At 36.7% G+C, this 23396-nt stretch overlaps 1 protein-coding gene across 1 annotated transcript; it reads left to right on the top strand.

Annotated features, from left to right (window-relative positions):
• Window positions 1-975: 975 nt before the first annotated feature.
• Window positions 976-21808, top strand: dhx57 (DEAH (Asp-Glu-Ala-Asp/His) box polypeptide 57). Its single transcript, XM_051917478.1, has 23 exons — window positions 976-1142; window positions 1394-1888; window positions 4195-4401; window positions 5579-6462; window positions 6554-6747; window positions 7996-8117; window positions 8217-8415; window positions 10623-10747; window positions 10827-10960; window positions 11639-11693; window positions 11808-12025; window positions 12516-12632; window positions 12749-12845; window positions 13925-14098; window positions 14245-14445; window positions 15574-15850; window positions 15943-16038; window positions 16835-16918; window positions 17005-17142; window positions 19485-19559; window positions 19640-19774; window positions 20871-21071; window positions 21157-21808. The coding sequence occupies exons 2-23, from the start codon at window positions 1467-1469 to the stop codon at window positions 21298-21300; spliced, it is 4299 nt and encodes a 1432-aa protein (XP_051773438.1). The 5' UTR covers window positions 976-1142; window positions 1394-1466; the 3' UTR covers window positions 21301-21808.
• Window positions 21809-23396: the final 1588 nt, after the last annotated feature.

The raw sequence follows: 23396 nt of genomic DNA, 5'->3' as shown, positions 1-23396 counted from the left end.
AATAGATGATAAATCTAAATCTCATTTTTTTTTTTTTTTTAAATAAAATACTATACTACTATTAGCCTACTATAACTACAAATTCATTTGTTTTCAAAACAGGGCTTGTGACAGAATTTGGCATGTTAGAAAGCTATGGTAACACTTACTAAAAGTTCGATCTGTAATCATGATTGCAGTCCAATAGGCTATTGGATACAGAATCATAAACACAACAAATGATATTCAGATATGACATCGCTTTTGTAGCTGTTACAATCGTTTTATTATGTATTCTGTATAGGGTGTTATAGCCTTTATACTTGCTGCATCTGTTTAAGCAGATCTGCCTTTTTTCTTTTGTAATATCCCTAAGTGAAGAATAGAAAAACAAACAAACAAACAAACAAACAAACAAACAAAAAGACACTTTAATAGGTCTACTTAAGTTATAGGCCTACTGGTTATTTCTGAGGGTCAAGTTCATTAGCTATAAATGGCTTGTATAACCAGAATGAGTTCAGAGAACAAAACACCCAGAATAATCTGGAATGCTAAATGACTATTCACCAGACTTGTTCGACTGAAAAGACTTTCATTTTGTGAACTCAACAACCTGTCCTCTGTGACAGAGCTTTTAAGCTCTCTATCTCGTGTAATTGGACCATTACAAATAGTGCAGTCAACTGCAGCGCGGTGTTTGCCTTTGCCAGTATGCTGGGACACAAAATTAGCATGTAGGCCTAAGCAAGACAAAGAATTCTCTTTTCTCATTTGTAATATGGTAAAATTATTTTTTTATAGACCACTGAACCTATTTATTGTATTGTTTTGACTGATTGTGATGTCCTTCTTTAAACATCATCTATCATGAATTATGTTATTACTATGGGAAAGCTTATATTTAAAAAAAAAAAAAAAAAAAAAAAAAAAACAACACAAAAAAAAAAATCAATAAATAAAATATAATATAAACCAAACCTTCGCTGAAGCTTTTATTTTGCGACAAACCTGACTTTTATTGTGAAAAATGCAGCATGTTTCCTGTTCAAGCTGTTTGTCTTGCTGCAGGTTTCAATCTGGATTTCCAGATTGATACAAAAGTAGCTATAACTGTTCAGCAACACATTCGCGAAACTTCATATTGATGATCAGAATGATTTGTGAGTTCGCTTTCATTGTCAAATAACTGTTATTTTTAACTGACTGTACTCGCAACATAGTTGCTAACCCTGTAGTATCTACAACCAGCTGTACGTCCTAACTTATGTGTGGCTACTGTTTCCACACTTAAATGGTTGATTTATGCTTGTAATCTTTACAAATAAAATGTCAACGGCTAAATATAAATAAGCAAATATATATGTGAAATCATTATATTAGCTTGTTTGCTGATGCAATTGATGCTTTTCAGGATACGTGTATTGGCAGATTCATGATTCAATTGAAAGAAAATACACTAAAAGGGAGCTGAAGTTGCTGAACTAATGAGTGGAAGGAGAAGTAAACCCAACCGGGGTGGAGGACGGTTCAATAAACCCAGAGGAGGTGGAAGAGGAGGAAGAGGAAGAGGAGGTGGAGGTGGTGGTGGTGGAAACAGAAAAGCTGCCAGTGGAGGCTGGGATGATGTAGATGATTTCAGCCTGGATTTGGGTCCCAGTCAGTCATTCAAGCCTCCTTCATCTAGAGGTTCAAGAGGTGGAGGTGTGCGTGGGGCTCGTGGAGGAACTGGCAGAGGAAGATCTCTGGGACTGCCTAGAAAATATGATGAGGAGGAGAAGAGATCCAGATTTAGACCCGAGCAAGTGCAACTGCCCCTTCAAAAGATACACATGACATCAGAGAACAAACTGCAGGTCAAAGAACTGCTCCGGGAACTTCAAAACCAGGAGTATCACACATCAAACAGGTGAACTTGTGTTTGTTTCTACAGAGGCAACAGTGGGCATCCACTTTTTCATTGGCCTTGGTTCTGTAAGTACCAAGTAAGTCTAGTTTTAAGACACAAACCAAACCAATTCAACCAACTCCAAGATGTGTCACAACATTACACACATTGATTTTAATAATAGCAGTTTTGTAGATTGTGTGTATTATGTTATGAGGAGATTGGAGATTATATTGGAGACTATATTATGTTATGAGGGAATGAACTACTCATCCCATGAAGCATTGCAAGATTTGGTTTGATATAAAATTATTGAGAAGTATTTGTCATTTGCTTTTGTATTGTCACATTGTACAGACATTTTGAAAAAACCTTTTCTGCAAAAAAATAATTAAAAAAAGAACATTGAACGTGAAAGAAAGTATCTATTATTACGACCATTTAGTAAACTTTATAATTCTGAATGACAAATTCCAAAACTCCTTTTTATAAGGTTTTTTGTAACAAACTTGCTCTTTTAATGAAGTCACTTAAGGCTGTGACAAATGTTAAAGGTATATCTACTGTAAATACAATGAATCTGTAGTTTGCAACTATACATATACAGGTGCTGGTCATATAATTAGAATATCATCAAAAAGTTCATTTTTTTATTATAAATTATTTTTAAAAATGAAACTTTCATATATTCTAGATTCCCTACGTGTAAAGTAAAACATTTCAAAAGTTTTTTTTTTAAATTTTGATGATTAGAGCGTACAGCTCATGAAAGTCCAAAATCCAGTATTTCAAAATATTAGAATATTTCCTAAGATCAATCAAAAAATGGATTTGCAAAACAGAAAAGTTCAAGTTCTTTAAAGTATGTTCTTTTGTGCACTCAATACTTGATCGGCAGGACATATTACAGCAAATGACTTGCTCCTAGCACAAATTACAGCATCAGTGAAGTGTGGCATGGAAGTGATCAGCCTGTGGCACTGCTGAGGCACTGTTGAGCCTTCAGATCATCTGTATATTGTTGGATCGACTGTTTCTCATCTTTCTCTTGAAAATATCCCATAGATTCAGGTCAGGCATATTGGCTGGCCAATAAAGCACAGTAATATCATGCTCAGCAAACCACTTGGAAGTGGTTTTTGCACTGTGGGCAGGTGCTAAAGTCCTGCTGGAAAAGGAAATCAGCATCTCCATAAAGCTTGTCAGCAGATGGAAGCATAAAGTGCTCCAAAATCTCCTGGAAGATGGCTGCATTGACTCTGCACTTGATAAAACACAATGGACCAACACCAGCAGACGTCACGGCCCCCCCAAATCATTATTGACTTCAGAAACTTCACATTAGACTTCAAGCAGCTTGGATTCTGTGCCTCTCCAGTCTTCCTTCATACTCTGGGACCATGATTTCAACATGAAATGCAAAATTTACTTTTATCTGAAAAGAGGACTTTCGACCACTGTTCACTGTCCAGTTCTTTTTCTCCTTAGCCCAGGTAAGATGCTTCTGACGTTGTCTCTGGTTCAGAAGTGGCTTGGTAGTCCTTTTCCTGAAGATGTCTGAGTGTGGTGACTCTTGATGCGCTGACTCCGGCTTCATTCTACTCATTGTGAAGCTCTCCCAAGTGTTTGAATTGGCTTTACTTGACAGTATTCTCAAGCTTGCGGTCATCCCTGTTGCTTGTGCACCTTTGCCTACCCAATTTCTTCCTTCCAGTCAACTTTGCATTTAATATGCTTTGATATACACTCTGTAAACAGCCACCCCATTCAGTAATGACCTTCTGTGACTTACTCTCTTTGTGGAGGGTGTCAATGATTGTCTCCTGGACCATTGCCAAGTCAGCAGTCTTCCCCATTAGTGTGGTTTCAAAGAACAAAAGATACCCGGAATTTATACTGTAGGGATGGTCATTTAATGAAACTCAAATGTAAATATTCTAATATTTTGAGATACTGGATTTTGGACTTTCATGAGCTGTACGCTCTAATCAACAAATTAAAAAAAAAAAAACTTTTGAAATGTTTTACTTTACATGTAGGGAATCTAGAATATATGAAAGTTTCATTTTTTAAAATAATTTACAATAAAAAAATGAACTTTTTCACGATATTCTAATTATATGACCAGCACCTGTACTTATATCAAATTATTGACTTTATCAAACCACATCAAAGGTCTTGAAACATATACGTAATTGTTAAAAAAAAATGAATAGAGAAAATGAATGGGAGTTTTACTTCCAACCCCCTCTTTTGCAATCTAAATATTACTTTATATTGGTTTACATTGCTTGTTCAGTGTTGAATAATGTATTCTTGTCATATAGCGGCTCTGATTATGAAGGTGGAGAGGAGGACGAGAATGAAGAAGAGTATGATGAGTTGGACCATCGTGGAGAAGGTCAGTTCTGGGTAACCCATGATGATGGAGTGGAATATGCAGTGAATGAGGACTGGATGGAGGATTCGGTTGAGGAGAAGCATGCAAAGCCAGAGCCGGTGATCTCCCTGTTTGCTCTGGGCACTCTTTGCAGGTACGCACTAGCTAAAACAAGCATCACTACTAATATTTCAAGATTATTGTAGTAATGGTACACTGTAAAAAAAAAAAAAAAAAAAAATCCTGTTAAATTTACAGTAAAAAAAACTGCAGCTGTGGTTGTCAGAAATTCATTGTAAAAAATACAGTGATATTGTTTGAGATATTACGGGATGGCATATTGGTGCCTGTATATTATACAGCTTATAACTGTATATTTAATTATTTAATATAATATTAATACATCAATCAACTACCTAAATCTGCTTTTTACCTTAAAATGTACTGATAACCACCATGATAAAACAGGTGGTACAATTGAAAGCCACATGATGAATTAGAGATCATTGTAAGTGGCCTGTCCATAAAACATGGCCAATACTCATGTATAGACAGTCAAGGTCAGCACAAGGTCATACAAACAAAGACAAAACACCATCAAATAACAGATGTAACAAAAAACACCCTAATATACATTAATGATAACATAAATGAGAAGAGCCAAAATTACTTATATAAACTCTAATGTGATGTGTCATGCAAGGATCTCTAAGAATGTCCTTTTACTGTTTTTCACCATAAAATTATACAGTAATTCATAGTTTTTACTTGCAATAACCATATATTTGACAGTATTTTACAGTAGAATTACATATAATGCATTGTTAAGTTTTTCGCTGTATATTGTTTAATTGTTTTTCTATAATAAGTGTAAAAAGTAACATAAAATGGTAACACAATAATGTATAATACTGATAATAAAAATGAGAAGAAAAACATCTGAGACATCTAGGAATGTCTTTTTATTTATTTTTTAAGCCCTAAATTACATGGTAATTCATACTTTTAATTGCAATAACCATAAATTGTACAGTATTTCACAGTTAAATTACATATATTGCAATGTTAAACCATTAACAGCTTTTCACCCTACATGGTAAGGTAACTTAAAGTTAACTAGTTAACAGGTTTTTACCATAGCATTTTTACAGTGTATTTACTTTTTTAATATTATAGTATATTAGTATATTATTTTTTTTATACAGTGTATTATACCATAACGTGTGCCAATAGTTTATGTCTGGATGGTAGTGTACTTTTTAGCTTCTATAAAGTACTAAATCTGGTTGTTCACTTAATATATTAGTAACTCAGGATTTCCCGTGTTTCAGGTATGGGTTTGACCGTGAGCGCAGTAGACAAGCTTTGGAGGCTGGAGAAGGAAGTGGATGTGGTGAGGTTGGAGCAACATTAGAGCTCCTCCTATCCCAGATGTTCACTGAACGTTTTGGCTCTAGTGCCCTCAGCCCCCAGACGTCCGACCTCCCTTCACAGGAGGAATGTGTAGCTTTGCGACAGGAAGAGGCCCTCGCTTTGACCGCGATCTATGGGGAGCGGTTCTGTGAGCGCATCAGCAGTCGTGTTTGGACTGTTCAGCTTGATTTGCTATGGTTGGATGAAAGCCGGATCAAAATTTCAGACTCTGCGAATTGTAAAAAGCAGTCGGGGTCCAATCAGATTTGCAAGTTTTACCTAAAGGGGGCAGGTTGTAAGTTTGGCAACCGCTGCAAGTTCAAGCACCAAACTCATGAATCGAGCTCTTCCAGAGATTTTTGTACAGCAAGTCAACCAGGGTTTAGCAGCATAGAAGCTCCCGTTTACCAGCTGGAGATTCGTTTCCAACCAGGTAGTTTTTATCCTTTTCAACCTCCATTTGTGGCCTTCAGTAGCACTGATGAATCGCTTTCAGGGCCGGGCCGCCTTAATGTCACAGAGTACCTGTTCGGTCAGTCACTCAGTGCTGCGCAGGAAGGTGAGCCGGTGGTCTACACCCTCATTTCCTGTCTGGAGGAGGACGGACCTGTCAGAGAGCTGCTGTCAGCTGCTCATCACAAGTATAGTTCTCCGCCCCCAGTTCTGGCTCCACCCACTGTCACTCCAGCAAGGAATCGGAGCAGTAGGAACACCGTAGACAGCATTACGAATGGTACAGCAACTAGAGATCGATCAACCAAGACCACCGAGACCACAAACCACAGACTGAATCAAAAGGAAGGTGAGAGATTGGACGTCTCAAAACTTGTCATACCATACTTAACCCAAAATTGAAAATTCTGTTATCATTTACTCACTGTGTGTTCAATTAGATGCTTCATTCCTAAGAGAGGATATTGATGAAGATCAAGACGAGGATGATTATGAAGATGAAGAGGAATGTATCCCAGTGGTAAACGAAAGCTATGTTAACTTGAGGAAGAAGATGGTGAAGAAGTCCGAGATCAAAACTGAGCAAATACAGCAAGAGAACAAGAAGCTGTGCAGAGAGTTCAAGAGGAAACAGGTAACACACATGACGATTGTGCAAGACCTACCCTGCCCTCATTGGCTTGGATGGCTCTGATTGTTTTTGCTGTAGTAAATTATGAATATTTGCTATCATTGCCATCATTTACACACCATCATATGTTTTCAAACCTGTATAGAGTGCTGCAGGGATGACATATTTTTGTAGGCCAACTCTGAAGTTAACATCAACCTGGTTCTCTCGACAAAAAAGTCAATAGGATTTTCCCATTGAGTTATGGATTATTGCAGAAAATATGCTCTGTGGCCAACAAAAGTTTATTATCTTACACATTTTGTTCATAAAGATAATCTTCACAAATTAATACAGCTTTGGAGCCTAAATACATTTGGCAGAAGCAAAAAGATAAAATTAGGCTATAAACAAACTACACCACGGTCGCATGACTTCAACTTCACCACCACTAAGCTTCCAACAACTCTTTCAGTCTTTATTTAAAATCTACAAGTTGGAAGGTTTGAGTTTGAATAGTTTGTAAGAGAGCGAGTAGATTAGTTTACCTGTGCACCGTGATGACATTTAATGTCCCCCACAACCTCTGGAGTCCCATTTAACCACTTGTTAGCAACCATCTTTTTCAAGACACATACTGTAAAAGGTTTAAAAATAACAAGTGTGGTATTACTGATATATTTTATGTCGTAGAATAAAACGGGAAACTATTTTGAGCTTGTGTTAACCACAGACCAAAAACCCATTCAAAAAACCCACTGACTTCAGGACAAAGGCACTGGAAGTGCAAAATGCCAACTTGTTTCTGGGTTTTAGGACTCATTCCTGCAACACTTTATAACTTTCTTTCATGGAACATATAGTACTCAAAAAATGCTTCCAAAAAAGCTTCATAAAAATAGTCTGAAATCTGAAAGATAGTTTTACATATCATACAGACTGAAATTTACACTGAAAATCTTGCCCTCCACTGTAGCTTTTAAATTAAATATGCTGCCTTTAACAAATTTTTTCAGTAAATTTCTCAAACTTCATTAGTTCTCCCATTGCTTGTGACCAAACCTGATTATAAAGCACTTTTGGAGTGATTTCTTTGTCATTTTGGAGCTTGACAACACTCTGTCCCCATTCAGTTTCATTATATATGGAAGAGAGCAGCCAGGATATTGTTCTAATTTTCACCTTTTGTGTTACACAGAAGAAACTGATTGAAATTGATTTTTTCAGTATCATCATTTGGGTTAACCGATCCTTGTGTGTTCTCTCTGTCAGTCTTCGAGGCGGTATACGTCGATGCAGGAGCAGAGGCAGAAGCTACCAGCATGGCAGAAGAAAGAGGCCATATTGGAGTGTTTGGAAAAGAACCAGGTTCTCGTCATCAGTGGGATGACTGGGTAGGACTATGATCTGCAGCATTTATATTCGGTTAACCAGTTTTTCTTTTTCTTTGACGTTCTTGACATCTCTTCATGTCTGATTTAATGTAACTTCAGGTGTGGGAAAACAACTCAGATTCCTCAGTTTATCCTGGATAATTTCCTCCAGACTGGGCGGCCGGATAGAGTGGCCAACATTATTTGCACTCAGCCACGCAGAATCTCTGCCATCACTGTGGCGACCCGAGTGGCCCAGGAACGAGCAGAGGCCCTGGGTCACTCTACAGGCTACCAGATCCGTCTGGAGACCGTCAGGGTAACACAGTTTTTACATGCCAACCACATTTACCTCTGCTACTTGAAACTGAGCAATACATCAGATATTTACAACATATTCTTAAAGATTTTCTTCCTCAATTAAATATCATTTAACACAAATAAGTGATTTGATTGTTGATTATTAATAAGTGTGTTCACACTTGGTAGGTTTGGTTCGATTAAAACAAAATATAATGCAGTTCATTTGAATAAGTTTGAACTCTGTCAAGTCAAGTCAAGTCACCTTTATTTATATAGTGCTTTTTACAATGCAGATTGTGTCAAAGCAGCTTTACAGTGATAACTGGTATATAATTTTGGCTGCACAGCAGCTCTTAAAGAAAATGGTGTCAATGCAGGCAGATGCAAAGCACTGTTGAATATCAAATGTCAAGTGTCCCCAACTAAGCAAGCCAAAGGCGACAGCGGCAAGGAACCCAAACTCCAACAGGTGACATCAGGTGGCAAACAGGTGGCAAATAGGTGTTAAAATGGAGAAAAAAACCTTGGGAGAAACCAGGCTTAGTCGGGGGGCCAGTTCTCCTCTGGCAAACAGTGCTTTGTTACGATTCAGGTAGCTATCATAAGTCCAATAGGATCGCAACATTCAAAGTATTTATTCCAGTTCAATCCAGTTGAGGATCGTATTCATCACGCCGGTATGGACGGTTTGTTGAGGAACTGTGCCACTGGCTGTCGTGTCGATGAGGCCTTCACAATGGATGATCTAGTTGACTCAATCTCTGCTGATACTTCAGGGGTGCATTGTGGTCGCGTCAAGGCGTAGGTCCTCAATCTCACCTGGATACGGCCCGGATCCGGTTGACTACGGTAAACCTCGGGATAAACAGAAAGACTAATATTAGCGTAGATGCCATTCTTCTGATGTAATGAGTACATCTGGTGTTATAGGAAGTGTTCCCGGTTCCGGCTGACCTAATTTATGCAGCCTAATAACCCTTTAATGGATTTGAAAAAATAAATTGATAATGTGTTATGTGTATGCCAGGTTAAAGAGATGCGTTTTTAGTCTAGATTTAAACTGACAGAGTGTGTCTGCTTCCCGAACAATGCTAGGAAGATTGTTCCAGAGTTTAGGTGCCAAATAGGAGAAGGATCTACCGTCTGCAGTTGATTTTGATATTCTAGGTATTATCAGCTGGCCTGAATTATGAGATCGCAATAGACGTGAAGGACTATAATGCATTAAGAGCTCGCTCAGGTACTGGGGAGCTAAACCATTTAGTGCTTTGTAAGTAATTAGCAAGATTTTAAAATCTATACGATGTTTAACAGGAAGCCAATGCAGTGTTGACAGAACTGGGCTAATATGGTCATACTTCCTAGTTCTAGTAAGAACTCTAGCTGCTGCATTTTGTACGAGCTGTAGTTTGTTTAACAGGCGAGCGGAACAACCACCCAGTAGAGCATTACAGTAATCTAGCCTCGAGGTCATGAACGCCATCTGCCATCCAAACCTTGGTGTACACCAAACAAGTGGACCGAGACCCCTGAAAAGGTGCTTCCCAATGAACTTTGGTATGGTTCGACTGAAATATAAACGCAACATGGACCAAATGGTGCTGTTTTGACTCCTTCACACATTTTATAAGCTCTTCATTAGTTCTCAGCTTGTGAAAAAACCCTCATATGTATGCATATACAATGAGCGCATTTAGCCCAGCACACAGTATTGTTTTGGATGTACTGTCTGCAAAATATACATAAAAGCCTTTAAAAAAAAAATATATATATATATATATATATATATATATATTTTCTTTTTAGGTTTAGTCTTAAAATTACATTGTGAACGCTAAGCAAACCAGGACCAAATGTATAATTTTCTTTTTTGGTCTGGACCAAAAGAACCAAGAGAACCAAGTTCTCCGAGCTCCTGCATTAATCATTTTCAATTAAATTGGTTGCAATAACATTTGGTCCATATTATGGTTTCATACATTGAATAAAATAATTTCAGGCAAATGCATAAATACCAAGATGGAAACTGTGATACATTTTCATCAGGATTCTCTGATGAACAGAAAGTTCAAAAGAATAGCATTTAATTTGAAATAGAAATCTTTTGTAACATTGTAAATGTCTTTACTGTCCCTTTTGATCGATTTAATGCATTCTTGCTGAAAAAAAAAAAAAAAAAAAAACTGGACATCCTAATGTTATTGTATGTTTTCTTGTATCCAGTCCTCCAGCACAAGGCTGATGTTCTGCACTACCGGTGTCCTTTTGCGGAGGCTAGAAGGTGACTCTGAGCTCAGCGGCATTACACATGTGATTGTGGATGAGGTCCATGAACGGACAGAAGAGAGGTTTGTGGAAAGCACACATGCACATAACAACACAGTCACATGATGCGAGTCTGACAGTAAAATGATTCCTGTCTTGCAGTGACTTCCTATTGCTGGTTCTGAAGGATCTGATTGGAAAAAGGATGGATCTAAAAATAATTATGATGAGTGCAACCCTGAATGCTGAGCTCTTCTCACAGTACTTCAACAACTGCCCCAGCATCCATATACCAGGTATTTCGGCCCATTACTGACAAAGAAAGAAAGCATAAATTACACTTTTCATTAAAGAGGACCTATTATACCCTTTTACAAAGTCTTAATTTTGCTTTTGGGGTCTACTAGAATAGGTTTTCATGCTTAAATGTTAAAATAAAAAATAAAAAATATATATTTTTCACGTTGTTGCAGCACTTCTCTTCCCTGTCTGTCAGTAGCGCTTTGTTTAGTTCCTGTCTCTGTGAAGCCACTCCTTCTGAAAAGCTCAGTGTGCTCTGATTGGTTGGCTAGACCAGTGTGTTGTAATTGGTTAAACGCTTTGAGCGAGTTTGAAATGTCACACTTTTACCATAACAGCGAGTTTCATCGCCCCATTTTTTTGTGCATGCCTTGGGTGGAAATTATTTAAATGAGGAAAATTGTGACATGTATGTTCCCAGAAGAAAATTCAAGACTACAATCGAGTGACTTTACAGACCTTTTCATGCTCAAACAGCAACATAACACACCAAAGAAAGTTGAAAATGTAAAAAAAGCATAACATGTCCTCTTTAAACATTCACTGATTCCTGTTGATGCTTTTTACCATGAAAAAAGATTCTTAGTGCACGTTTTAAAAATATGTAGTTTATAAGATGTAACCCATCACACATTTCTTACTTGCTTTTTCGAAATTGACTTTCCTATCTAAAGGACGTACATTCCCAGTGGAGCAGTTCTTCCTTGAAGATGCCATCGCTAAGACCAGGTATTGACATAAAATACATATTGCTTAGACAACAATTATTTTTCAACGTGTATTCTTCACACAATAATATAAATACTGTCTTTACAACTCATGTTTTGTTCATTTGTTGTAAAGGTATGTAATTGAAGATGGTAGTCCATACCGACGCTCCACAAAGCAGAATCGTCCCCCCGGTCAGGGTGGCGCCTCTGGGAAGAGCCGGGCTCCTGTTGAAGACTTTGATGATGATGGTGATGGCTGGTCCTTTACCTCCTTAATGAAAAAGGATTCGATCAAAGACTCCATCCCTGATCAGCAGCTCAGTCAACAGGAGCTCACTGTCCGATATTCCAGTAAGAACACTAGAATTCTGTTATTTGATTTTAATTCATTTTAACCCCTGTGCTGTGAAAATTCTTAACCTTATTAGATGTTTCCAAATGCTTGCAAATCTCTCATTAGTTTTGACTTACAACTATTTCAACTAAATGCAGATAATTCAGTTGTGGTGGCACAAATTTATCACCCTCTTAAATCTACAAAAGAGGTTAATCAGTTTATTGATGAGTTTGCCAAACTTTTAAGCGGACTTATTACAAATTATGATAGATTGTTAATTCTTGGTGATTTTAATATTCACGTTTGCTTTGGAAATTTTATGTCTGATGGAATCATTCATCCTCTCAGAGTCAAAACATGAGGGTTAAACTCATTTCCTTCTTTTGTATTTGAAAAAAGTTCAACCTTCTTGTTAAATGCATTCTTTATATTAGATCTCTGTGTAATCTGATATAACACACTGAACTCTCGTGAGTGAAATATCTTTGTGCATCTCTTGTTAAGATTACTCAAAGTCTGTGGTAAAAACGTTGGCTGCTATGGATCTTGACAAAATCAACATGGACCTGGTGGAGAGTGTGTTGGAGTGGATTGTTGATGGAGACCACAGCTACCCACCAGGTAAAGAGCACAATAAACCCCTGCACTACATGCCTGTTTAAAATAATTACAGCTTCCTTATCAAGGTTAAAAAGGTCACAGTGATTGACTGTTTTTTTGTGTGTGTGAATGCACAGGGGCTGTTTTGGTCTTCCTACCAGGGCTGGCAGAAATAAAGCAATTATATGAACAGCTGCAGTCTAATAGGATGTTCAACAATAGGCGAACAAACAGGTAAATTTTTATAATGGGGCCAGTAGTTCAGTTATTGTTGTTCATGTAAATTGGCAGTTTTTTTAAAAAAAGAGTCTTTATGAGTGAATTTACAATGTCCTGGACATTAAGTCTGAAATCAAAGGAAAATATTTTTTTGCACCATGACATCATTTTTATTTTAATAAAGAAAGCCTTTGACCCTGTCTTCTCATTACTATGATGTAATGACTATGTTTTTATCCATAATGGTAGTATTTGTACTACTGTATCTGTAATTTATGCTAATTAACTGGTAAATAAAAGAGTTTAGGGAGAATCACCAATAAGAATGAAAAACATTGAAACATTACAGTGATTAAAAAATGATCAAGAAAATAATATGTCACGGTCCAAACAAAAATCTTATTGATCTTAAAAATAAACATTTTTTTTTATATCACATTGATATTATAATATTATACACTATCGTTCATAAGATTGGGGTCAGTAAGATCAGTAAGAAAGAAATTAATAGTTATTCAACAAGGATGCATTAAATTGGTCAAAAGTGAAAGTAAAGAAATTTATAATGTTACAAAAGATTTCTATTTCACAGAAATGCTGTTCTTTTGAACTTTCTATTTATCAAAGAATCCTATAAAAATGTATCACGGTTTACACAAAAATAAGTAGCAGGAATTTTTTTTCTAACAACAACAATAATGTTTCTTGAGCATCAAATCAGCATATTAGAATGAGATCTGAAGGATCATGTGACACTGAAGACTGAAGTAATGGCTGCTGAAGATTCAGCTTTGCCATCACAGGAATAAATTACATTTACATTTAAATTAGTTACTTTGAATTGTAATAATATTTCACAATATTACTGTTTTTACTGTTTTTTTTTTTTTTTGATCAAATAAGTGCAGCCTTAGTGAACATAAAATTGTAACCAACCCCAAACTTGAACAATAGTGTATATTATTATAAAACTAATAAAACAAAAAACAAATAATAAAATTTGGGCTGAGTTGTGACTTGGACATGTTTTTGTCAGATTCACCTGTAAAAAGCGGATGATAATATTTAGTTATGTTTGTGTGTAAAATTTCCAGGTGTGTAGTGTATCCTCTACACTCATCCCTGTCCAATGAGGAGCAGCAGGCGGTCTTTACCCGCCCACCTGAAGGTGTGACCAAAATCATCATCTCCACCAACATTGCTGAAACTTCTGTAACCATTGATGATGTGGTGTATGTCATAGACTCTGGCCGGATGAAGGAGAAGAGGTTTGACTCACTGTTTACTGCATATTGGTGCAGAAGCTTGCATTTGTTAAACCCTGTCAAAAAAACTGGATTTATTTTTCCTGGATAACATTGAATGTTCTTTGTGGATTTGGATGCATTATCATAAATTTGTGCATGTGTGTTAGGTACGATGCCAGTCGCAGTATGGAGAGTCTAGAGGACGTGTGGGAGTCTCGTGCCAATGCTCTTCAGAGAAAAGGCCGTGCTGGTCGTGTGGCGTCAGGCGTCTGCTTCCATCTGTTTACGAGCCACCGCTTCGCACACCACCTGAGCCAACAGCAGCTGCCTGAGATCCAGAGAGTTCCTCTGGAGCAGCTCTGTCTAAGGTAACCATCTTCATATTGGGTAGTCGTGGCCTAATGGTTAGAGAGTCAGACTTGTATCCCAAAGTTTGCGGGTTCGATTCTCAATACCGGCAGGAAATTGTGGGTTGGGGAGTATATGAACAGCGCTCTCTTCCACCCTCAATACCCATGACTGAGGTGCCCTTGAACAAGGCACCAATCGCTCCCCGGGCGCCACAGCAAAATGGCTGCCCACTGCTCTGGGGGTGTGTGTGTCCACTACTCACTACTCCTAATGTGTGTGTACTAACTTGGATGGGTTAAATGCAGGGAGTATGTGTATGTGGACAAATTCTGAGTATGGGTTACCATACTTGGCCCTCATGTCACGTCACTTTCACTTAAAAGGAAAAAACAGCATGCTGTGCCTTTTAATTAACATAAGTAAACCTAATTTGAAACCTAAGAATTATTGGTTAAGATCTTAAAGGGTTAGTTGACCTAAAAATCTAAATTCTGTCATAATTTACTGACCCATATATCGTTCCAAACCCATAAGACTTTTGTTTACCTTTAGAACACAAATTAAGGTATGTTTAGTGAAATCTGATTTCAGTCCCTCCATTAAAAGTCTAAAGTCTATTCAAGTCTATTGTAAAATAAATCCTTATGAATCAAGCAGTTTAATCCCTGTCTTCTAAAGAGACGTGAGCCTGCTATATGATGAACAGATTTAATTTATTATTCACATATAAACAAATGGAAACTCAAGCTTTTGAGTTTCCACAAGAAACCAATGAGGGTTGTTCTCACACATCAAGTAAGTACGATTGAGCTTCCTTTTACCATATTTGAGTGCTCTGTATGTTCACTGATCAATGTTTATATGTGAATAAAATTAAATTTGTTCATCATATGAAGCAATTGTGTCTATTCAGAGGTATAAACTGCTCAATTCATATGGATATATTTTAGAATCCCATATTGATCCCTTTATGGGACAGAAATCACTTAGATTGCATTAAAAATGCTTTCATTTGTGTGTCAAAGAAGAAGTCTTGTGGGCTGGAACGACATAAGAGTGAGTAACTGATGACAGAATTTGATTTTTTGGATGAAATAACCCTTTAATAGATTAAACTTGACCCCGTTTCTGCTCTTCTCTCTCAGGGTTAAGGTGCTGGATGTGTTTGCGGAGCGTCCTCTGGACTCTGTTTTCTCCCAGCTGATTGAGCCACCCACAGAAGGCAGTCTGGAGTCTGCTAAACAGCGCCTATGTGCCTTGGGCGCCCTAACAGATGAGGAGTCTCTTACTCCACTGGGCTGGCATTTGGCCTGTCTGCCCGTGGACGTCCGCATCGGTAAACTTATGCTGCTGGGAGCCATCTTCCGCTGCCTGGACCCTGCTCTCACCATCGCCGCCAGCCTGGCCTTCAAGAGTCCATTCGTAAGTCACTAGACAAATGTAGTAGATGATAATACTCCAGTGTAGCACTATGTTAGCTGAGATCCATGCTCTCTTGGTGGCTACACTCACAGGTGTCTCCCTGGGATAAACGAGAGGAAGCTAATGAGAAGAAGTTGGGTTTCTCTTTGGCGAACAGTGACCATCTAGCTTTGCTGCAGGCGTACAAGGTCAGTACAGGCTCTGATTAAATTAAAGACTAGAGATACACAATTCATTGTGATATACACATCCATTACCATTTGCTTTCCTTTAAAAAAAAAAAAAAAAAAAAAGATATTGTATTTTACAGTATTTATTATATTTGGCCTTTAAATATATCCACAGACTTTTGCAACTCATTCCAGTGCTGATTCCACAAACACACACACACACACACACACACACACAATCAGTGTGAAATAAAATATACTGTATATATACTGTATGTATACATATACTGTGAAATTAAAAAAAAAAAGCAATCTATTCACATCTGCATATCTGTATCATTTTTTTTTAAAATTTCATTGTTTACTTAAAATTCACAGAATGTTTTTTCAATATATTGAAATAGTTTATTTTCCATTTGCAAGATTGTCCCCAGACAGCAACATAGTGTGGGCCAGATCCGGCCCACATCTGTTACATGTGGATTATACGCGGACCAGATGTGGTCCGGATCCGGGCCGACACTATGTTGCTGTCAGGGTCAGAAATTTTTGTATTTGACGCAAGCAACACTTCTGCTAATTAGCCCAGCAGACATTTTATCAGCCAGTTCTAATAATTAAAAAATAATTAGTCTTTCCAATATATTGATCTACTACTGATCGTCATATCAGTCAGAATGTCTTTATTTATGCATTTCTGAAAAGTGCTGATGAAGATCTGGGCCTAGTTCATTATTCAATACATGTTAATTTATAGTTCATGTTCATGAAATGTGCTGTTTGATATAATCATAAAGACTTGTGTTGTGTTCAGGGTTGGTGTAACGCAGCACAGAACGGCTTTAAGGCTGGTTACCAGTACTGCAGAGAGAACTTCCTCTCGATCCGGGGCTTACAGGTGAGACTGGTCTCTGATCAGCTCAGCAAAGATGTCAGTCATTTTGGCACACTTGTATAACTTTTGTTTTGTGTGTGTTCTCTCAGGAGATAGCATCTCTTAAAAGGCAGTTTGCAGAGCTCCTGTCTGACATTGGCTTTGTGAAGGATGGACTGAAAGCCAGGGTCATTGAAAAAATGAGCTCAAAAGGAAGTGATGGGGTGCTGGAGGCCACGGGTTATGAGGTAACAGTGATTTTTGAGTGCTGGGACAAAACAGACTTGTTTATGCACTAAGATCATAGAAATATGGAAAGAAGATCTTCTAGATGTTGCCTTGTTTACATGTTTTCATAAATATCTAAAAGTGTTGAAAAGTAGTAAGGGACACAGCTTTGAAAGGATTTTTAATTGCAAAATTAATGTAAAATATTTTTGTTTTTAAAATAAATATTTATTTATTTTAAATTATTTATTTAATTATTACTGGTCTGAGACAGCTGGTTTTAAATGTAACAAGTTTATAATGTAATATCATAATTTTGTTAAAATAACTTTAATTTAAATACAGTTAATTTAAATGGTGCATTTGTGTTAAGAACATTCTAGTGATTGTCTTTGATTAATATCAGTTTGGAAATTATGCTATTTTCAAAACTAATGGCAGGTAAATTATTTAAGATGTTTTATCCTATTTCTTCTGGATAGTGAGTGTTTTTTGACAGCAGTAATATGTGAGATTGTTGAGTCTCTGACTGTTCAAAAGGTGGTGTGATATGGAACAATTTAACGATCCTAAGTACTTTTGTTTGTATTGTTATGCTGTTGTCAAACTCATGCAAATCTACGTAACTGTTTATATTAAGAAATATTAGGGCACATTACAAGGACACATTAAATTCATCAAAATGAAATAAAATGCATTTATAATGGTAAAATGATTTCTGTAAAAACAAAAAAAAAAAAAAAACTGTTCATCAAAAAATGCTTTCCTATCCAATCTATTTCCAATCTATACCCATTTTAAGTTGGGATGCACCAAAATGAAAATTCTGGGCTGAAACCAAAAAAATCAGGATGCACTTGGCTGAAAACTGAAACCAAAAATAAGTAATAAATTAATGATCAATTAATTAATCAAATGTATTTGAAAATTTACTTATCCGCTTTGTGTGCACAAAATAGATGCTGAACACAGTGAAAAAGTGCCATCGGAGAAGCGCTAATTAAACATCTGTTTTGGTCACCTGATTTCGGCCCTCCAAAAACCATTTTGTCCCAAAACCGAAAATAGCTGTTCGGTAGCCAAAATTTTGATGCATCCCAGGAAAAAAATTATAAAAATATATAAAACAGCAAAATACTCCAAGGCTCATGTTGTTAAGCTTAAAAGGCCTTTAGTAAATTAGGCTGAATCATTAAAAATTTAAAAGTTGTTGATCAAAGCGTTTTGGCTTAACACAGCTTATACACATCCATTGTCCACAAAACCATTCTTTTGACGATTTGCAATCAGTTGCGCGGTGATCAACAACTTTTTAATTTTTTTTATGCTTTAGCTCAATTTATTAAAGGCCTTTTATGCTTAACCATATGAGTGCCTTGGAATATTTTGCTGTTTCATCTGATATTTTCCTCTTATATAATGAGCATCAGTGGCTACTCATGAGCTTATACCCCTGTAGCACACCCAGTAGTCTTGTTATAGATAAAAAAACTTTAAAGTGTTAGTTCACCCAAAAATGAAAATTCTGTCATTAATTACTCACCCTCATGTCATTCCAAACCCGTAAGATTTTTGTTAATCTTCGGAACACAAATGAACACAAATCTTCGGAACACAAATGAAGATCAGAGATTCCATTGACAGCTACTTCCATAACTACTACTTTGAAGCTTCAAAAAGTTCATAAAGAGATCGTAAAACTAATCCATATGAATTGAGCGGTTTAGTCCAAATTTTCTGAAGAGACTCAATCGCTTTATATGATGAACAGATTGAATTTAGGCTTTATTCGCATATAAACATTCATCAACTCACTCATCAGCATGTTCGCTTGACGTGTAAGAACAAAATGAGGTTCGTTCTCGTATTTTACGCAGCAAGTTTGAGCTTTCTCAAGAACCAATGAGGTTTGTTCTCGTGTGTCAAGCACGTTTGGTTGAGCTTCTGTCTATGTTCGCTGATCAATGTTTATATGTGAATAAAAGCTTAAATTAAATCTGTTCATCATATAAAGCAATTAAGCCTCTTCAGAAAATGTGGACTAAATCACTCAATTCATATGGATTAGTTTTACGATCTCTTTATGAACTTTATAAAAGTGTCAAAGTCGTAGTTGTGTAGCTGTCTATGGAGGGACAAAAAGCTCTCAGATTTCATCAAAAAGATCTTCATTTGTGTTTCGAAGATGAACGAAAGTCTTACGGATTTGGAAAGAAAGGAGGGAGAGTAATAAATGGCAGAATTTTTATTTTTGGGTGAACTAACCCTTTAAGTAGCAGTAATTATTTATGAACTCAGTAGTAAAGTACCCACAGCATGTGACCTGTTACTTTTAAAAAACTGGTTTTCTGTCCCTCAACAGGCCAACCTGAACTCAGATAACACAAAGCTGATGTCAGCCATGTTGTGTGCAGCCCTCTACCCTAATGTAGTCCAGGTCAGTGTCGCAAAATTTGTCTAGTCTATCTAGATGTTTAACATGAATGTGTGTAATAAAGCGTGCCGTGTTGTGTTTAGGTGAGATCTCCTCAGGGGAAGTATAAGCTCACTAGTAAAGGGGCTATGAAGATGCAGCCCAAAGCAGAAGAACTGCGCTTCCTGACCAAGAGTGATGGAGCCGTCCACATACACCCTTCATCCGTCAACTTCTCCGTAACTATCACACATAAACTACATTCACTATGAACTTTGCATCTAAAATAATGTATTTACTAGTGAAAATGAATATTCAGGGCAGGATTTTGTCCATCAGGATTTGATTGAAATGTGAAAAATGTGTACTGGTAGGCTGCGATATTATTGGTAATATTATTTCTAAATATTACTAAGTATAAAATGTTGTGCTATCTGCATATCCTTGGTTAAATCATCCGTAAATTTGTTTTAGAGGCAGAGAAAGTTATTACATTTTCAGTAATGATAATGACAACAAAAATATGGGATGATTATGATGGGATTATGATTGATAAACAAGAGTATGATTGATGAATCATACACCAAAAGACTAGGGACATTTATTAAAGTGTTTTTAATATATTCAAATTATTAAAAGTATTATGTAAATATATATGAAATACTTAAAAATATATATGTGTGTGTGTGTGTGTGTTTACATATTTATAAATATACTTACATTTAAATTAAATAAAAATAATAAATAATATATTATTTTTAATTAAATATAAAACATTTCAATTGTTTTATCAAGTGTATGGCTATGTTCAGACTTAAGACTGCAGGCAAATTGGATTTTTTTTTTTTTCAAATCAGATCTTTTCAGGCAGACTTATCCACACTATTAATAGCAAGTGATCTTATCAAATAAGATTTGTGTGTCCGAACATAACCAACCTATCTGCACAGGTTGCTTTGGTAACAGCGTAGGCTTACTTTCGTATCTGATGGATGCAGGTAAAATTGAGGTGCAACATCTCACTCTCCAAATAAGTGCCCTATGGAGTTGCAGTGCAGAACGGGAAAATCTTTGGACCATTTGAACACTGAATTAATACTCCCGGCATTTCCGTCACCATTTTCGCGTTAAGAGTGACGCAAAAGACAGTTTGAAATCCGATTTGAGCAGCCAAAGCATCCAGACTTAGACCCATTTGTAAAAATCTGAAAATCTGGAAATCGCATTTCAAACCACCTCCATATGATTTGAAAAATCAGATTTTTGCTGGCAGTCTGAACATGGCCTAAGTTTTCCTCATGTGCTGTCACATCTGAGAAGTTTCATTTGTTGTAGGTGCGCCACTATGACAGCCCATACCTGGTGTACCACGAGAAAGTGAAGACCAGTCGAGTGTTTATCCGTGACTGTAGCATGGTGTGCGTATATCCCATGGTGCTGTTTGGTGGGGGGCAAGTGAGCGTGGAGCTGCAGCGTGGAGAGTTCGTTATCTCTCTGGATGATGGCTGGATCAAATTTTCTGCTGCGTCTCATGAGGTAAAACAGACTTACTCTAGTTTATTATGCTATGCTAGTTGTATACTGTGCTAGTATTTCATTAGAAACTGTTTATTTACTGTAGGTGGCTGAGCTGGTGAAAGAGCTGCGCTGGGAGTTGGATCAGCTCTTAGAGGAGAAGATAAAAAATCCCAGCATTGATCTGATTACCTGTCCTCGAGGATCTCGCATCATACACACGATAGTGTCACTTATCTCGACACAGTGACACACATTCATCCAATACACAGAATGTCAATTTACACATCCACTCATACTATTCACAATTAAATGAAAGTAGGGATGTTCACCTGAAAAAGCCTTATGACATGTCAGATTTTGTTGAACTGTGGAAGCACTTTTAATAAATTTTCAGTTTAGTTTAATTTTCTTTCGTAAAATAAATGAATGTACTTTGACATTGTGTGATTCCACACAAACAGCCCATGAATGCCAGAGTCCATATTGGACTACTTTAATGTAATATTGCAGAAATAAGTACTAACAGCAGGCATGTGCATGAATTTTAAATGGATGGCATGAGGTATATGTGAGTATGAACTGTCAAATATAAAAGACATGGTGTTTTGAATTATCAACTTATCTGATGATGTGGGACTACTATGAAATGTGTCATATTTTGCCAAAAGATGCATTATCAAATGTATTTAAAAATAAAATGGCATATTAAATCTGTGGATATACTTATTTAAAAATAAACAAGTTTTTTTCCTCAATTATTTCTGGCACTTGTGTTACAAAATAACATTTGTTTTATTATATTATGTTGATATAATTTGTGCAAAATGTTATAGATGTCTCATTACATGACTACGTTTTTGGGTAACTATTGTAGTATTCACCCAGATATCTTGGTTGCACCTTTATAAGATGTTGTTCAAAGTTATATCCTAATGACAATGATGAATTAATTATATTAAGAAGAGGATCTATGACTTCTAGAACAATCTCTCTGCAGTAGTTTAGTATAGGGTCTAACATGTTGATTTTGATTATTTAGCAATTCTTCCTCTCCTATAACAAAAAAAAAAAAAAAAGATTGGAATCTACAATGCACTTTCTGATGTGATACTATAGTAGATGCTGTCATGTTTATAATTTTCTCTCTGATAGTATCGATCTTGCAAGTAAAGAAATTCATAAAGTAATTGCTGCTGTACTGTTGAGAAATGTCTGAACTTGTTGAAGCTCTATTTCTTATTAATTTAGCCACTGCATCGAATGAATTCTGAGGGTTGTGTTTGTTTTCGTCTAAAAAAAGTTGCAAAGTATCCAGATCTAGGCAGAAACACTATCCTTCCATGCAATGCAAAATACCTCTAGTTTTGTTTTTTTCCAGCTGCGTTCCATTTTCTGAGCTGCTCTCTTGAGGGTGCGAGTGTGTTCATTATACCATGGCGTCTGACTGTTCTACTTAATCTTCTTAAAGTGCAAAGGAGCAACCTTGTCTACATTGCTAGAAAACCGAGTCCATAGTTTCTGTTGCAACATCAAGTTTTTCTGAGCTATCGGGTATGCTGATGAGTTAAGACGAGTCAGGAAGATTCTTTATAAAGCAAGTAGTTAGTTAATAGTTCTATCATATTTGTAAGAAGGAGAGTTTTTTAAATGCTAAAGAAGCATTTGTGTAAAAAAAGAAAAAGTTGTTGCTTCCCAATTACAGGCTTATTTAATAGCACATAATCTCTATAAGCCTTTCCAGTCTGGCTTCCGTCCTTTGAACAGGACTGAAACAGCCCTGGTTAAGGTTCTTAATAAACTCCTCCTAGCTTGTGATTTTGGTGCTCTTATTCTGGTGCTCTTAGCACTCTCCTTCTGTTGGACCTCAGCTCAGCTTTTGACACTGCTAGTCACGAGATATTCCTGTCATGGCTTTCAGCAATTTGAATTACTGGTACAGCCTTTGACTGGTTTTCCTCCTGTTTGACAGGGAGGCCACAATTTGTTGTATTCCAGAAGCATAAATCTTCCACCAAATCCATCCATTCTGGTGTACCTCAAGGTTCTGACTTATGCCCTCTTCTATTCACTATTTATATGTTACCAATTGGACAAATAATCAGACAGTATGAGTTTAATTCCACTGTTATATGCTGATGACATACAGGAAACCAGTAGGCATTTCTAAGGGAAGTAAACAATCAGGGCACTTTTGATCATCACTTTAAACCACATGAGGTAGTTTGTATCTCCATAATATACAGTGGTTTTAATTCAGTATATTTTGGTTTTAGCTCCCTAAGAGATATTAGAGAATTGAAGTTTAGAAATAGACCTCTTAAACTCAGTCTAATAACCACGAAT

This window comes from Ctenopharyngodon idella, chromosome 13, assembly GCF_019924925.1.
Source record: "Ctenopharyngodon idella isolate HZGC_01 chromosome 13, HZGC01, whole genome shotgun sequence".
Lineage (NCBI taxonomy): Eukaryota > Metazoa > Chordata > Actinopteri > Cypriniformes > Xenocyprididae > Ctenopharyngodon > Ctenopharyngodon idella.
Note: the sequence above shows the minus strand (reverse complement) of the source record. Positions and strands in the feature narration are given on the sequence as shown.

Coding starts and splice junctions, on each gene's coding strand:
- dhx57 (XM_051917478.1), top strand. CDS start 1,467: ATGAGTGGAAGGAGAAGTAAACCCAACCGGGGTGGAGGACGGTTCAAT. Junction 17,143..19,484: donor TGGAGGCCACGGGTTATGAG/GTAACAGTGATT, acceptor GTCCCTCAACAG/GCCAACCTGAACTCAGATAA. Junction 19,560..19,639: donor TCTACCCTAATGTAGTCCAG/GTCAGTGTCGCA, acceptor TGTTGTGTTTAG/GTGAGATCTCCTCAGGGGAA.